Source organism: Nomascus leucogenys, chromosome 10 (genome assembly GCF_006542625.1).
Source record: "Nomascus leucogenys isolate Asia chromosome 10, Asia_NLE_v1, whole genome shotgun sequence".
Classification (NCBI taxonomy): Eukaryota; Metazoa; Chordata; class Mammalia; order Primates; family Hylobatidae; genus Nomascus; species Nomascus leucogenys.
This window is the reverse complement of record NC_044390.1, coordinates 65268183-65285423: the sequence shown is the minus strand read 5'-3', so window position 1 is coordinate 65285423 and position 17241 is coordinate 65268183. Positions and strand designations below refer to the sequence as shown.

At 49.6% G+C, this 17241-nt stretch overlaps 1 protein-coding gene across 2 annotated transcripts; it reads left to right on the top strand.

Annotated features, from left to right (window-relative positions):
* Positions 1-4707: 4707 nt before the first annotated feature.
* On the top strand, positions 4708-10404 carry KLK14 (kallikrein related peptidase 14). Of its 2 annotated transcripts, none has more exons than XM_003269834.3 (6): positions 4708-4867; positions 4952-5013; positions 5864-6035; positions 8578-8831; positions 9224-9360; positions 10018-10280. In XM_003269834.3, the coding sequence occupies exons 1-6, from the start codon at positions 4842-4844 to the stop codon at positions 10168-10170; spliced, it is 804 nt and encodes a 267-aa protein (XP_003269882.2). In that variant the 5' UTR covers positions 4708-4841; the 3' UTR covers positions 10171-10280. The 2 variants fall into 2 exon arrangements, 1 of the variants encoding a protein (XP_003269882.2); XR_004032122.1 differs by adding an exon at positions 10350-10404 and having other exon boundaries at positions 4842-5013; positions 10018-10243.
* Positions 10405-17241: the final 6837 nt, after the last annotated feature.

Here is a 17241-nt window from a genome sequence, read left to right as displayed (position 1 = left end):
ATTTTACAACAATAAAAAATTGTAAAATTTTCTTAAAATTTAAACATTTTTAAAAAGGTCTCATCTGCCGGGCGCAGCGGCTCACGCCTGTAATCCCAGCACTTTGGGAGGCTGAGGCAGGTGGATCACCTGAGGTCAGGAGTTTGAGAGCAGCCTGGCCAACATGGCGAAATCCTGTCTCTGCTAAAGATGCAAAAATTAGCCAGGCATGGTGGTGGGCGCCCATAGTCCCAGCTACTCGAGACCCTGAGGCACCAGAATTGCTTTAACCTGGGAGGCGGAGGTTGCAGTGAGCCGAGATCCTGCCATTGCACTCCAGCCTGGGTGACAGAGTGAGACTCCGTCTTAAAAAAAAAAAAAGAACAAAAAACAACCAAGGTTTCATCACAGTCCCTGGCTATGCTGTGCACAGAATAGGATTGTTTTTGTTCCAAGTGCCATCCGGGTTTTCCTTTCTTATAAACAGCCATCACTGTCAACCACCCTTCTCCTCCCCTCACACCCAAGAGCTGTCCGCACCTGTGGTCTCCTCTGCTCCACCCAGCTTCCACCCCTACCACACCACAAAAAACCTTTCTCTCCAAAATCACCCATCGCCTGTCTTCCTTCCAGAGGCATCTGACCCCCCCCTGCCACTCCCTCGTTTAAAAAATGCTCTCTGGCTGGGCACAGTGGCTCACACCTGTAATCCCAGCACTTGGGGAGGCCAAGGCGATCAAATCACTTCAGCCCTGGAGTTGGAGACCAACCTGGGCTACATCGTGAGACCCTGTCTCTACAAAAAAATACAAAAATTAACTGACTGTGGTAGCACGTGCCTGTAGTCCCAGCTACTCAGGAGGCTGAGGTGGGAGGATGGTTGAGCCCAGGAGTTCGAGGCTGCAGTGAGCTGTGATTGCACCACTACACTCCAGCCTGGGCAACAGAGTGACACCTTGTTTAAAAAGAAAAAAAAGCTCTCACCTTTCCTGACACTGCTCCCTCCTGGTGTCCCTCTTAGCTCTTCAATCACTCCTACCCCTGGAGTAACTGCTTCTCACTCCCTGAGCTGTGAATCTTCAACCTCCTCCAGGGGAGCACACGTGACACCAGAGCCCCTCAACCTCCTCCAGGGGAGCACACGTGACACCAGATGGAGTTTCCTGTTGCCCCACTGGCCTATTTCACCAGGTCGTGAGTTCACAGAGGAGCAGCGACTGAGGCTCTGTGTTCATTCATTCATCAGATATTTATCGATTCCCGTGGCACAGCAAACAAGACCGTGCCAAGCAGGTGGTGGAGTGGTGATCCGGATACCCTGGGAACCTAGAACGTGGTGGGAAGAGGACCCAGCAACCCGGCCATGGCACAGCAGGCGCTGAGGGCCGGGCTGGGGACGGCAAGTCCTTGGGAGACACGGGCGGTGAACCGGGCCTCATCAGCTGCATCTCCAGCTGTGTCCCTACCTTTGAGCTGGAGGCCTTGGGGAGTCTTCTAGGCATTCTGTGCCCTGGCTCAGGCTCTGCATAAACACAAGAACCCCCTCTTTATTTATTTGTTTGTTTGTTTGTTTTGCAATGGAGTCTCGCTCTGTCACCCAGGCTGGAGTGCAGTGGCACAATCTCAGCTCACTGCAACCTCTGCCTCCCAGGTTCAAGCGATTCTCCTGCCTCAGCCTCCTGAGTAGCTGGGGCTACAGGCACCCACCACCATGCCCGGCTCAGTTTTTTTGTATTTTTAGTAGAGACTGGGTTTCACCATGTTGGCCAGGCTGGTCTTGAACTCCTAACCTCAGGTGATCCACCCGCCTTGGCCTCCCAAAGTGCTGGGATTACAGGCGTGAGCCACCGCACCTGCCCCCCTGCCACCCTTTAAAGAAAGGATTCTCTTGGATCCCAGGGATACAGTGGCATGAAGGAGCCACTCCCAGGCTCCTGGGGGGTTGACCAAGGCCTTCTGCTTAAGTAGTGTTCTTTTTAGGAACAGGGAGACATTCTGTTTACTGGGAAATTCTGTTTTATTTTTAACTTTTTCCTTTGAGATAATTACAGACTCACAGGAGGCTGCACACACAGTGTAGGGAATCTCCCTCACCTACTTCTCCCCGTGGCGACACCTTGTGTAACTGTCGTTCAGAATGGAAACCAGGAAATCAACACGGGAACCAAACTATTAACGAGACTACAGATCACACTGCGCGTTCATTTTTCACACGCATTTCTTTGCACGTGTGTGTGTGCATGTGGGCTTCTGTGTCTCTTTATCTCATGTGTAGAATCGTGTAATCACCGCCACATCCAGTGCAGAGCTGATTTGTCACCACAGAGCAGCTCCCTCCTGCCACCCCATCCCCGAGTCCCAAGAGAATCCTTTCTTAAAAGAGGGGATTCTTGACGGGTGTGGTGGCTCATGCCTGTAATCCTTGCACTTTGGGAGGCCAAGGAGGGTGGATCATTTGAGGTCAGGAGTTTGAGACCAGACTGGCCAACATGGTGAAAACCTGTCTTTACTAAAAATACAAAAAAATGAGCCGGGCATGGTGGTGGGTGCCTATAGCCCCAGCTACTCAGGAGGCTGAGGCAGGAGAATCGCTTGAACCCAGGAGGCAGAGGTTACAGTGAGCCGAGACTGAGCCACTTCACTCCAGCCTGGGCTAAAGAGCGAGACTCCGTCTCAAAAAAAATGAAATGAAATAAAATAAAATAAATAAATAAATAAATAAAATAAATTTAAAAACAAAGAGGGGGTTCTTGTGTTGATGCAGAGGCTGAACCATGGCAGAGGAGGCCGGGAAGGCGCTCCAAGGCCTTCAGCTCAAAGCAGGGAGGCCCATAGTTAAACAGAAACAGTTCAGGAATCACAGAAAGGCACCTGGGGAGAGATGGTGAGTGGATCCAGACGCAGGTGCACAGACAGTGCGTCCCCAGGTGTAGAGACAGACCCAGGCCAAGCACCAGCTCAAAGAGCCAGCCTAGGCAGGTGCCCAGGTGGAGGGAGGCTGAGTCAGGCTGAGGCTGGGAAACAGTCGGGGTAGCCAAGGGAGGCAGGCAGCCTCCTGAGTCACCATGTGGCCCAGGTACGAGGCTGCCCAGGCCCAGAGACAGACACAAGCACTGGGGAATTTAAGGGTCTAGGGGAGGGGCTGAGGAGGGTAGGCCCTCCCCCAAAATGAGGATGGAACCCCCCCAGCTCCAGAACCCCTCTGCAGGCTGGCCAGAATCCTTCCCCGTCTCATTCACTCTGTCTCCTGCTCTCTGCCGTCTCCTATTTTGAATTTCCGACCCCTTCTGTTAAGACTCTGTCCTTCTGTCTCTGGATCTCTGTCCCCTTCCCTTTCTGGGTCTCTGTCCCTCTCCCTCTGGGTCTCTGTCCCCCTCTCTGGGTCTCTGTCACTCTCTCTTTGCATCTCCAGCTCTCACTTTGTCTCTGTACCTAGCTCTTCCCCACACCTCTGCAGATCCCAAGCTGGGGGATGCCAGTTCTGGCACCAACCTTCCTGCTCCCTGCTGGGGCCTCTGCTCCCCCACCTCTCAGGAGTCAAAGGTGAGAAAGCAAGGTGGGCAGCTCTGCTCCAGGTCCAGGTATCTCCCGCCCACCTCCTACCCGTCCTGCATCCCATCCCTCCTCTCCATCTCTCCCTGGCGCTGCCATCTCTCATCTCTGCCTCCATCTCCTTTGTCATTGTCCCCGTCCCCTGTAGGTGCCCATCCTTCCCATCTCCCCTCTGCCATCGGCCTGCCTGTCCCATCCTCTTTCTCTTCCACGTCTCATGTCTGCACTGCCTTCATCATCATCACTGTTGTTCTGTGTGTGTTTGTGTTGAGTGCCGCATGGTAGGGGCGTCCCAGCCTCTCTCCTCTCTCTCCACTGTTTTCTCTTTCTGTGTGTCTGTTTCCATTCTATCTTCACCTTCTTCCCTCCGTCTTTTGCTCTTCTCTCTCCCCTTCTCCACACCCCCCTCTCCCTGCATCTCTGTGTCTCCCTTTTCCTCTGTCTTGTTTTCCTCCCACCATCTGCCTCTCCTGTTCCCTGTCACATCCAGCTTCCACCTGTTTCTCCATCTCTCTCCTCAGTTCCTTCTCTCAGGAGCACATCTTCCTCGGTGCTCGTATTCCTGGACTCCTCTCTCTCCACTGTCATATCTTCTTATTCATTTTCCCAGTCTCTCTCTCTCCCCCCCCCCACCCCGGTCACCGTGTCTCTCTCTCTCTCTCTCCCCCTCTCTGTCACCCTATCTCTCTCTCTCTCTCTCTTTCTGTCTCTCTGTGTGTGTGTGTCTCTCTGGCTCTCTCTCTGTCTCTCTCTGTCTCTCTATTTCTCCCTCTCTCTCTCCTCCCGTGACTCCCTCTCTCAGTGCCTCTCTTCCTCCCTCTCTCAGACCCTTTGTGCCCTTTCCTCTGACGCTCCTCACCCTGGTTTCCTGACTCCACCACTAGATCCACCACCTCCAGCAACTGGGAACCCTCCCCTGCCCACCCTGCCCTGGGATCCCCTCCCAGGATTCCTTCTAGATTATAGCATCTTCCCTGGGCGGGTTCTCATGAACAATTGTGGCTGCTTTTTTGGCCAGAGAGGGGAGGGAGGGGATAGGATCAGGGAGTCTTGGAATGGGAACTAGGCAATAAAAAAAAAAAAAAAATGTCAGAAGCAGGGCGGCGGGAGGTGGGGGCAGGGCCAGCTGTCCTGACCAGGGATAAAAGGCTTTGCCAGTGTGACTAGGAAGAGAGACACCTCCCCTCCTTCCTTCATCAAGACATCAAGGAGGGACCTGCGCCCTGCTCCGAATCCTCCCGCCTGCTGCCCGCAGAGCCTGCAGGCCCCGCCCTCCTGGTCTCTGGTCCCTACCTCTCTGCTCTGTCTTCATGTCGCTGAGGGTCTTGGGCTCTGGGTAAGTGGCGCCGCTGTCTCTGCCTCTCAGCCCCTGGTTCTGTTGAAGGTTCCTACTCTCTCACTTTTTCTCTGCATTTGACAGAACCTGGCCCTCAGCCCCTAAAATGTTCCTCCTGCTGACAGCACTTCAAGTCCTGGCTATAGGTAAGAGAACGGTTGGGTTTGAGACAAGGGGGTCCCCTGGAGACTCTGAGAAGAGATGGGGATGGGTCCTTGGGGCCCCTGGATGCTCATGGTGACCTCATAAGAAAAAGCAGGGAGTGGCTTGGGGGTCATGATGGGGGAGCATGATGGAGGCCTAAATTCCTAGTTGTGGAGGTGCTAGGAAATTGTGGGGCTGGGGAGAGAGGTGTTTATAAGATCTGGTGCAAAATAAATAAGGAATCGTAGAGAACTATTAGGTCCCAAGTGGGTCATAACGGAAAGATCACAGGGCTCTACTTGACTGTGTTAGGAAAGAAACAATGTGGAAAAGATGTTTTGTTGTCAGAGGGAAGGTGGAGAAGGACGATTGGGTGGCGGGATCGTGGCATGGGTGTGCGAGGTGGATGGGGGCAAGTGTGGGGCAAGAGATGGCGGATCCTTGGGGTCCCACTGAGTGGGAACGTTGGGGAAGAGACAGGGAGGTCCTTGAATGTGTTGGGGAAGGACTCACTGGGGGAAAATGTGGCTTATGTCAAGAAGTGATCACAGAAATTATGGGAGCATAGAGCTGAGAGTCGTAGATGTAGCAAAGCCCTGGATAAGGTGGCCATGGCACGAAATAAGAGATGCTACGGAGGTGACTTGGGAGGTGAGTCAGAAAGCTCTCCGTGTTGGGGCAATAACGGGGTCAATATTGGACATGTCTCACCCTGGGTGGGACGGATAGAGGTGGGCGGTTTAGGGGTTAGACCAAAAGGAAGGGGATTTGTCAGTTCTGGAATCCTACAAACTTGTGGAGTGGAGAGTGTTTGCTCATCTCCTTTCCCCACCCAATCCTGTCCACTCCTAGCCACGACACGGAGCCAAGAGGACGAGAACAAGATAATTGGTGGCTATACGTGCAACCGGAGCTCCCAGCCATGGCAGGCGGCCCTGCTGGCGGGTCCCAGGCGCCGCTTCCTCTGCGGAGGCGCCCTGCTTTCAGACCAGTGGGTCATCACTGCTGCCCACTGCGGCCGCCCGTAAGTGACCCCTTCCCCTGTCCCTGTACCCAGTGAATTCCAGAGTCTAAAGCCCTAGAACTGAGCTGAGAACCTGGATCTCTGTATAGAACCCAATGTAGTAGCTGGCTCCTGGTTTGAGGTCTCGAGAAGAGCCTGGAACCAAAAATGCAGCTCGGGATGTGGACTCCTCCATAAATCTCGAACTCAGCCTAGGTTCTGAAAGCAGATGGGCAGCTTGGAACCCATGGGCCTGCTGAGAACCAAACATCTAATCCAGCGATTCATCCAGAGGCCACACATTACATCAAGACCAAGCTTAGCCCATTCCAGATTGGTGGCTGAATTCAGGATCCCGTCTACATTCAGAAACTCAGGACACTACGTAGAACTCAGAGCCCAGTTCAGGACCTACAGTCTAGCCGTAAATCCAGAACTAGAACCCTGCTCACAGCTGGAACATACAACTCTAAGAATAGAGGCAAAACCTGGAGGCTGTTTCACATCCGAGGTTTAGTTCAGAGTCTAGTCTGTAGCTCCACTATGAGCAGACTTCAACCCAGTGTTTGAATCCCAGAATGTGCCGGGTGCGGTGGCTCATGCCTGTAATCCCAGCACTTTGGGAGGCCAAGGCGGGCAGATCACCTGAGGTCGGGAGTTCGAGACCAGCCTGACCAACATAGAGAAACCCTGTCTCTACTAAAAATGCAAAATTAGCCAGGCATGGTGGCACATGCCTGTAATCCCAGCTACTCGGGAGGCTGAGGCAGGAGAATCACTTGAACCTGGGAGGTGGAGGTTACAGTGAGCCGAGATCGCACCATTGCACTCCAGGCTGAGCAACAAGAGCGAAACTCCATATCAATCAATCAATCAATCAATCAATCAATCCCAGAATGCAGATCCTAATCAGAAGCCCCATGTAAAACCTAGACCCCTCCTAAATTCTAGATCTGAACTTACAACCCAGACCCCAGCCAAGAGGACAAAATGCCTATAAGCCATATCTATGCCATAAACAGGTCAGTCTAGAACCTAGAGATCAAAGCTCAGGCCAGAGTCGAGAATATAAAGGCCAGAATGCAAACCAGACTCTAGAATCTTGGATCCAGGCCATAACCTGGAGCTCCAACTAGAACCCAGAGCCCAACCTGAGGTCAAGGGCTAGGGCCAGAGTCCAGAACCAAGAGCCCTATAATCCAATATGAAACAGACCTGTAGAGGCCGGGCGCGGTGGCTCACGCCTGTAATCCCAGCACTTTGGGAGGCAGAGACGGGCGGATCATGAGGTCAGGAGATCGAGACCATCCTGGCTAACACGGTGAAACCCCATCTCTACTAAAAATACAAAAAATTAGCCAGGCGTGGTGGCAGGTGCCTGTGGTCCCAGCTACTCGGGAGGCTGAGGCAGGAGAATGGCGTGAACCCGGGAGGCGGAGCTTGCAGTGAGCCGAGATCGCGCCACTGCACTCCAGCTGGTGGTGACAGAGCAAGAGTCCATCTCAAAAAAAAAAAAAAAAAAAAAAAGGAAAAAAGAAAACAGACCTGTAGAATCAAGAGCTCAGACCAATGTCGAGAGCCCTGACCCCATCTGGAGCACAGAGCTCAAACGGTTGTCTAAGAACGGCTCATAAACCAGAGCTTAGTAAGGAACCCAGAGCACCACCCAGAAACTGGAGCTATCCATGTGTCCAGAACCCGTAGCCCAGGTCTTAACCCATTGCTCAAAACAAAACCCTCAGCCTACCCTAAAACAGAAACCTCACCTCAGAATCCAGAAATTACATCATAGCCAGGCACAGTGGCTCACGCCTATAATCCCATTACTTTGGGAGGCCGAGGAGGGCGGATCAGTTGAGGTCAGGAGTTAGAGACCAGTCTGGCCAATATGGTGAAACCCTGTCTCTACTAAAAAATACAAAAATTAGCCAGGTGTGGTGGCGGGCACCTGTAGTTCCAGCTACTCGGGAGGCTGAGGCGGCTGAGGCGGGATAATCACTTGAACTGGGAGGTGGCAGTCACAGTGAGCTGAGATCGTGCCACCACACTCCAGCCTAGGTGACAGAGCAAGACTCCATCACACACACAAAAAATATCAAGTCATAATCCAGGTTCGATCTCGAATCCTGATCTTAGCATAGAGTCAAAAGTTTAAGATGTCTAGAACCCAGAGCCCAGGCTAGAAACAGAATGGAGCCTACTCCAGAATATCAGTTCTGATTTAGAGCCTAGAGTCATAATGCACTTTCACTTAGAACTCAATGCACGGAGCCCAGCACAGACCCTGGAATGGAGCCAAGCTCTCCCAATCATCACCTGCTTCCCAAGCCAGGAGCTGCAGCTCAGCCCAAGAGCGGAAGGAGAGGCAGCTCGGGCTGGGTCGAGAGAATGCCCTGGCCATGGGGAAGGGCACAGGAGGCCAAGAATGCTCGGCCTGCAGTTAGTGAGAAGCAGGCTAGACCTCGGGGAAGACTCGTCGCCCAGCCAGGGAACCGGGCTGGAGGGTGGGGAGGAGTCTCCGGCTCCGACCCTGAGCAGCGCTTCTCTTGGGGGTCGTGGCCAGGATCCTTCAGGTCGCCCTGGGCAAGCACAACCTGAGGAGGTGGGAGGCCACCCAGCAGGTGCTGCGCGTGGTTCGCCAGGTGACGCACCCCAACTACAACTCCCGGACCCACGACAACGACCTCATGCTGCTGCGGCTACAGCAACCCGCACGGATCGGGAGGGCAGTCAGGCCCATTGAGGTCGCCCAGGCCTGTGCCAGCCCCGGGACCTCCTGCCGAGTGTCAGGCTGGGGAACTATATCCAGCCCCATCGGTGAGGACTCCTGCGTCTTGGAAAGCAGGGGGCTGGGCCTGGGCTCCTGGGTCTCCAGGAGGTGGAGTTGGGGGACTGGGGCTCCTGGGTCTGAGGGAATAGGGGCTGGGGGCCTGGACTCCTGGGTCTCAAGGAGAGGGGCTGGGGGCCTGGACTCCTGGGTCGGAAGGAGGAGGGACTGGGGGCCTGGACTCTTGGGTCGGAAGGAGGAGGGACTGGGGGCCTGGACTCCTGGGTCGGAAGGAGGAGGGACTGGGGGCCTGGACTCCTGGGTCTGAGGGAGGGGGTGCTGGGGCTGGACTCCTGGGTTGGAAGGAGGAGGAGCTGGGGGCCTGGACACTTGGGTCTTATGGGAGGGTAGACCCAGTTACAATCCTGCAGTGCCCCCCCAGCCAGGTACCCCGCCTCTCTGCAATGCGTGAACATCAACATCTCCCTGGATGAGGTGTGCCAGAAGGCCTATCCTAGAGCCATCACTCCTGGTATGGTCTGTGCAGGAGTTCCCCAGGGTGGGAAGGACTCTTGTCAGGTAAGGCCCAGGATGGGAGCTGTGGTAGGGATTATTTGGGACTGGGATTTAGGCAAACGATGTCAGGAGCATGGAAGTCTGCAGAGGTCTTCAGAAGAGAGTGAACCGCAGGCACAGAGAGATTCCGACAGCCAGGCCACCCTGCTTCCTAGCCCTGTGCCCCCTGGGTAATGGACTCAAAGCATTCATGCCTCAGTTTCCTCGTCTGTCAGGTGGGAGTAACCCTCTTAGGGTAGTTGGTGGAGTGGGATGAGGCAGGTTGGGAAAAGATCACAGAGTGGCCTCTGCTCATATGGGTCCGGGAAAGGCTGTGCTGAGGCTTCTAGAAATCTTAATGCATCCTTGAGAGAGGCAGAGACGGGGAAATAGAAAAAGAGAGACACACAGATGTTCTACAGATGGAGCGAACAGAGATGGGCCCAGTGAGATTCAAGGGACAGGCAGGTGTACACAGAGACAGAGCCAGACCCAGTGGAGAGGGAAGGAAGTGCCCCGACGTCCGAGGCTGAGACCTCAGAGCTGGGGCAGGACTGTGTCCCCAACTGTCCACCCCAGTGTCTCTGCCTGTCTCCCTGACTATGCTTCTTGGGTTCTCTGTGCCGTGGTGGCTCTGGCTACCTGTCCATTAGTGTCTCCATCTCTGTTCCTCCCCCTCAGGGTGACTCTGGGGGACCCCTGATGTGCAGAGGACAGCTCCAGGGCCTCGTGTCTTGGGGAATGGAGCGCTGCGCCCTACCTGGCTACCCCGGTGTCTACACCAACCTGTGCAAGTACCGAAGCTGGATTGAGGAAACGATGCGGGACAAATGATGGTCTTCATGGTGGGATGGACCTCGTCAGCTGTCCAGGCCCTCCTGTCTCCACTCAGGACCCAGAAGTCCAGGCCCCAGTCCCTCCTACCTCAGACCCAGAAGTCCAGGCCCAGCCCCTCCTCCATCAGACCCAGGAGTCCAGGCCCAGCCCCTCCTCCCTCAGACCCAGGAGTCCAGGCCCCAGCCCCTCCTCCATCAGACCCAGGAGTCCAGGCCCCCAGCCCCTCCTCCCTCAGACCCAGGAGTCCAGGCCCAGCCCCTCCTCCCTCAGACCCAGGAGTCCAGGCCCCAGCCTCTCCTCCATCAGACCCAGGAGTCCAGGCCACAGCCCCTCCTCCCTCAGACCCAGGAGTCCAGGCCCCAGCCCCTCCTCCCTCAGACCCAGGAGTCCAGGCCCCAGCCCCTCCTCCATCAGACCCAGGAGTCCAGGCCCCAGCCCCTCCTCCATCAGACCCAGGAGTCCAGGCCCCCAGCCCCTCCTCCCTCAGACCCAGGAGCCCCAGGCCCCAGCATCCTGATCTTACTCCGGCTCTGATCTCTCCTTTCCCAGAGCAGTTGCTTCAGGCGTTTTCTGCCCACCATGCCCCCACCCTTGCTGTGTCACCATCACTACTCAAGACCAGAGGCACAGAGGGCAGGGGCACAGACCCCTTAAACCGGCATTGGATTCCAAAGAAGACAATTTTTAACACACTCAGTGTCTCTAAAAACCGAATAAATAATGGCAATAAAAATGGAATCATCCTAAATGGTATTCATTCATCCATTTATTTATTTTTTATTTTCTGAGACACGGTCTTGCTCAGTCTCCGGATGGAGTACTGTAACGCAATCATGGCTCACTGCAACTGCGACCTCCTGGGCTCCAGTGATCCTCTTACCTCAGCCTCCCAAGTAGCTGCGACCACAGGTGCCCGTCACCATGCCCGGCTACTTTTTAAATTGTTTGTAGAGATGAGGTTTCCCTGTGTTGATCAGGCTGGTCTCGAACACCTGGCCCCAAGCGAGCCGCCTCCGTCGGTTTCCCAAAGTGCCGGGATTGCAGGCGTGAGCTGCCGCACCCAGCCTTATCCATCCAATTAATGACTTCAAGAAACACGTAGACAGAGGCCCCACCATGCCCAGCCGGGAGCTGTGTACTGATAAGTGGCTGCCTCCCTCTTTGCGTGTTTTTCCTCAGGAGTCTCCCCGTCCACCCCACGGTATCAGGTTTCTAGACGGAAACACCTCAGCCCTGTAGAGTGACCTTGAGCATGACTGCCTTCTACCAGCCTCCTCCCTGGAGCCCCTGTGGTCCAGGGCAGGGAACTAAGTGCCTTGTTTCCTGGAAAATTCTATGCAAATGAAGATGTCCTCTTTTTCCTAATCAGATCTCAGGTGAGGAGAGTTGAGTTAATCACAGGCTTCAGTTCCTGTCCAGGCAAAGCCTTTCTCTCATTTTATTAATTTATTTCCACTCTTCATCGCTGGCTTTGCTCCCCTCCCTCCCCACAGGCACCGACATAAATGGCTTTGAATGCCCTGCATCCTTGGAAAACAAGGCAGTGTCACAGTGTATTGTTTTTAATTTACATGAAACCATTGTGTTAGGAATCTCATTCTCTTTCTTACTTTCACTCATCAACAGCTATTGAGCACCTACTACGCGCCAGGCATTGGTCTATTAGGCACCTGCTATGCACCAGGCATTGTTCTGGGTGCTGGAGGAAGCACTGTGAGCAAGCCAGTCAGAATCCCTGCCCTCACAGAACTTACATTCTAGCAGGAGATGACAGACAAGAAGCCATAAACATAATTTTAAAATAAAGCAGAGTCCCTGTGAGTAACGAGGTCAATAAACTTGGGCTGGGCGGCAGGCCCAGTGTGTGCCAGGGCCAGTTCATACGTGCTCGCAAGAGTCTACCAGCAAATTTTCAGGAATTTCGAGAGCCGGTTGCTAAATGCAGCCATTGTTAAAAATTAAATTACATAAGCTTATAATTGCATAATTGATTTAAAAAATTGTCAGTAAATACTCAAAACTCAACTGTTGCTAATTATTTCAACTAATACCTATGCTTGGGAGTGAGGTATGTCTCTTGTACTACGTCTGTAATGATGAGTTTCTGCACACATATTTCCAACTCCCCAACTCTGTCTGCACCAGTAGCTTGACAATAGCCAAAGAAGAAGTATTTACTGCACTGAAATTGAAAAACACTATAGATAGGGCTTTGCCAGACAGTCATTGCTAAACCTTTACCAGGCACCCTTGGATGGGTCTGCCTGGGAATGACCTTATGATCTTAGTGTCTGTCTTCTCAAAGTTCCGTGCTTGGATACTACAGACTACAGATAAAATAGAATGTTGTACTCCCCTTATGTTCTGTGGGGACACCACAGTATTGGGGAACCCTAAGGTGGCAGGTCTGGGACATGCACGAAAGATTGCTGGGAAGTAGAGGCTCCCTCCTTTTCCTCATCCTCCCACCCCATCCTCCAGCTTCTGGTAACCACCATTCTACTCTCTGCTTCTAAGAGTTTGAGTTTTTTAGATTTCACATATAAGTGAGATCATGCAGTATTTGTCGTTCTGTGTCTGACCTATTTCACTTAACACAGTGTCCTCCTGGTCCATCCATGTTGTCACAAATGACAGGATTTCTTTCTTTCATAAGGCAGAATAATATTAAATTATACTGATACTAATATATTACATTTCCTTTATCCATTCATCCATCAACAGACACGTAGGTTGTTTTCATATCCTGATCATTATGAATAATGCCGCCATGAACACGGGTGTGCAGATATCACTTTGAGATACCAATTTCATTTCCTTGCACCAACTTACACTCCCACCAACAGGGTACAAGGATTCACTTTTTTCTCCCCACATCCTTGCCAACATTTGTTATTGTTTGCCTTTTCTAGTCATTCCAAAATGTGTGAGGTGATGTCTTACTGTGATTTTAATTTGTGTTTCCCTGATGATTAGTGATAGTGAGCACCTTTTCATATACTTGTTGGTCCTTTGTATGTTTTCTTTGGAGAAATGTCTTTTCAGGTCCTTTGCCCTTTTTTATTTTTCAGAGACAGAGTCTCTCCCTGTTGCCCAGGCTGGAGTGCAGTGGTGTGATCTCAGCTCACTGCAACCTCCCCGTCCTGGCTTCAAGTGATTCTCCTGCCTCAGCCTCCCAAGCAGCTGGGATTACAGGCACCTGCCACCATGCCCAGCTAATTTTTGTATTTTTAGTACAGACAGGGTATCATCATGTTGGCCAGGCTGGTCTCAAACTCCTGACCTCAGGTGATGCACCCACCTCAGCCTCCCAAAGTGCTGGGATTTCAGGCATGAGCCATGGTGCCTGGCCCTTTGTCCATTTTTTTAACTGGGTTATTTGTTTTCTTGCTGTTGAGTTTTTGCATTGCTTATGTATCTTGGATATTGACCCTCTATCAGATACATCATTTGCAAATAGTTTCTCCCATTTGTTAGGCTGTCTTTTCACTCTGTTGATCATTATCTGTTGGTTGTTTCCTTTGGTGCACAGCAGCTTTTCCATTTGATGCAATCGCATTTGTTTATTTTTACTTTTGTTGTCTGTGCTTTGGGGGTTATATCTAAAATATCATTGCCCAGACAAATGTCAAGAAGTTTTTCCTCATGTCTTCTTCTTGTCATTTTACAGTTTCAGGTCTTATGTTTAAATCCTTAACCCATTTTGAGTTGATTTTTGTACATGGCATGAGATAGGAGTCCAATTTCATTCTTCTCCTTGCAGGTATCCAGTTTTTCCAACAGCTTTTGTTAAAGAGAATATCCTTTTCCTTTGGGTTAAAAATCAGTTGGCAGTAAATGCATGGATTTATTTCTGAGCTCTCTATTCAATCCCATTGGTTATATGCCTGTTTTTGTGCCAGTACCATGCTGTTTTGTTTACTATAGCTTTGTATTATGTTTTGAAATCAGACAATATGATGTCTCTAGCTTTGTTCTTCTTGCCCAAGATTGCAGGGTCTTTCATGTTTCCGTATTTATGATTTTTTTTTCTACTTCTGTGAAGAAAAGCCATTGGAATTTTGATAGGGATTAAAATGAAAATGTAGACAGCTTTGGTTAGCATTGACATTTTAGAAATATTAATTCTTCCAATTCACAAATATGGGATATCTTTCAATTTCTTTATGTTGTCTTCAATTTTTTTATCAACGTTTTATAGTTTTCAGTGTACAGATTATTTACTTCCTTGCTTAAGTTTATTTTTAAGCATTTTATTGTTTCCGATGCCATTGTAAATTGAGTTGCTTTCTCAATTTTTTTCTGATAATTCATTGTTAGGGTGTAGAAACACAACCAAATTTTGTGTCTTACAACTTTACTGAATCATTTATTAGTTCTAACAGTTTTTTGGTGGATTCTTCAGGATTTTCTACATATAAGATTATGTCATCTGCAAACAGAGACAATTTTACTTCTTTCTTTCTGATCTGAATGCCTTTTATTCTTTTTCATGCCTACTTACTATGGCTAGGACTTCTAGTGCTAATGTTGAATAGAAATGGCTAGAGTGGGCATCCTTGTCTTGTTCCTGATCTTAGAGGAAAAGCTTTCAAGTTTTCACCATTGGGTATGATGTTAGCTGTGGACTTGTCATATATGGCCTCTATTATGTGAGGTACATTCTCTCTATACCTAATTTGTTGACTTTATCATGAAACGATGTTGTATTTTGCCAAATGATTTTTCTGTACCTATTAAGACGATCATATAATTTTTATCCTTCATTCTGTTGAGGTATATCATGCTTAGTGATTTGCGCATGTTGAACCATCCTTATATTCCAGGGATAAATCCCACTTGATCATGGTGTATGATGTTTTTAATATGCTACTGAATTTAGTTTGCTAGTGTTTTGTTGAGGATTTTTGCATCTATATTCATCAGAGATATTGGCCTATAATTTTCTTTTCTTATAGTGTCCTTGTCTCACTTTGTGGAGGTTGCACCTTCTGTGTCAAGGTGATAAACACACACTGTAGATTTAATACTCAGCAGCCATACAAGCCTTATAGGAAAAAGGAGAGAAAAGAAGTTGTGTACTTGGGTAGATTTGGGCACCCAGTGACATGATATAACTCATGCTATAATTCTCACCCTGCATCCTTCTATAAAGCTAAATAAAAATAGTTTAGACTACTTTAATCTTATTTGCAACTCAAATTTCCAGCTATGGTGGTTGAACATTATATTTTATTGATTTAAAGACACATTCTTTTCATATTTTTCACATCTCTGAAATTAGGAAGCATCTACATCTTAATTCAGCATGATGTCTTACACCTCATAATTTAATTGACAACTTCTTTTTCTTTCTGAGTAGTCTACAAAATAAAGTGCAAATATAATCAACAGTATTTTACATTCAATTAAATAGTGTGTGAAGGAAGGTCAGTGTAGGTGAGGAGTCAGGTTGTATTATTAAATACGTCATCTGATTTCGTCAAATAATCTTGTAACAATCTACCTGCATCACTGTTTGCTCATCTAGTTCATTGCTTCTAACTGCCCCAGAGTCTTCTAGACATATGTTGTCCAATATGGTAGCCATTAGAAGTGGTGTGGCCATTTAATTTTTGATTAAAATTAATTAAAATTAGATGCACCTTAAAATTCCATTCCTTAGTCATACTCACAACATTTCAATAACCGTATGTGGCTAGTGGCTGCCATATTGACAGCACAGATATATTATAGATAGAATTATTTCCATCATCACTGGAAGTCCCTTTGAACAGCACTACTCTGGTTTTTACCCTTGCTTCACACAGCATGGTGCAGAAAATAGCAGCTTCTGAATCACTTATTAGAACTGGAGTCATAGATCTCAACCAGACCAACTGAATCAGAATCTGCATTGTACATAACAAGATCGTGAGGGCACTCAGCACATGTTAGGATTTGAGAAGTGCCACTGCATAGCATACATCCACCATGTTTAGTAACCCAGTCCTCCAGTAATGGACACCTAGGTTACCTTCACTTTGAGTGTGCCACTTATATATCTATACAAGATTCCTCTTGACCATTCACACAGGAGTGGGACCAAGGGGCCTAAAGGCCTATTCTTAATCAATTTCACCAAATACTGGCAAGTTTTTGTCTAACAAACAAGGGTTCGACCAGGTGCGGTGGCTCATGCCTGTAATCCCAGCATTTTGGGAGGCCAAGGCGGGCAGATCATGAGGTCAGGAGATTGAGACCATCCTGGCTAACACGGTGAAACCCCGTCTCTACTAAAAATACAAAAAATTAGCTGGGTGTGGTGGTGTGCGCCTGTAGTCCCAGCTACTCAGGAGGCTGAGGCAGGAGAATCGCTTGAACCCGGGAGGCTGAGGTTGCAGTGAGCCGAGATCGTGCCACTGCACTCCAGCCTGGGCGACAGAGAGAGACTCCATCTCAAAAAAAAAAAACAACAAAAAAAATAGGTTTCTTCCCTCTCCACACCTTCAACAATATCCATATTTGTCACTGACGGTTCCTACGGAAGTAGGAACCGTCAGTGAATGAAGGGGGACAAATGCAGAAATAAAGACAAGAGATCTGTTTTGAAAGAATGTGTCAGGGGGCTCCTTGCTTCTGGTGAGCAAAGGCAGCCTTGAGCTTCTACAGCCCTTCATTTATGTTAGGTAGAAAGAGCAGGGAGGGAGAGGTAACGGTTGATCAGCTGTTTGATTTATCACAGGTACATATAATTGCTTTCTTTGTGCAACAGGCTTCAGATGTTCTTTTGGATAATCACGGGGAACACTGTGCTTGAGGTGTGACTGCCCTCAGCACCTTTTCTGGTGGCAGATGCAGTTGTCAGTTTTCCAACATCTTGCTTTCACCAGAACAGTTTTCTGTTTGCTCATACAGCCTCCAGTGGTAAACTGAGTTGGTCACGAACCCCATTTTCTCGGCCTGTAACACATATTTATTCATTCAGTAAATATTTAATGCCCATAGTTCATTTATTTATTCAGCAAATATTCATTAAATCTGATTGTGTACCAGGTATTGTTCTAGGAGCAAAATATTTGAACATTT

Coding starts and splice junctions, on each gene's coding strand:
- KLK14 (XM_003269834.3), top strand. CDS start 4,842: ATGTCGCTGAGGGTCTTGGGCTCTGG. Junction 6,036..8,577: donor GCTGCCCACTGCGGCCGCCC/GTAAGTGACCCC, acceptor GGTCGTGGCCAG/GATCCTTCAGGTCGCCCTGG. Junction 8,832..9,223: donor AACTATATCCAGCCCCATCG/GTGAGGACTCCT, acceptor GTGCCCCCCCAG/CCAGGTACCCCGCCTCTCTG.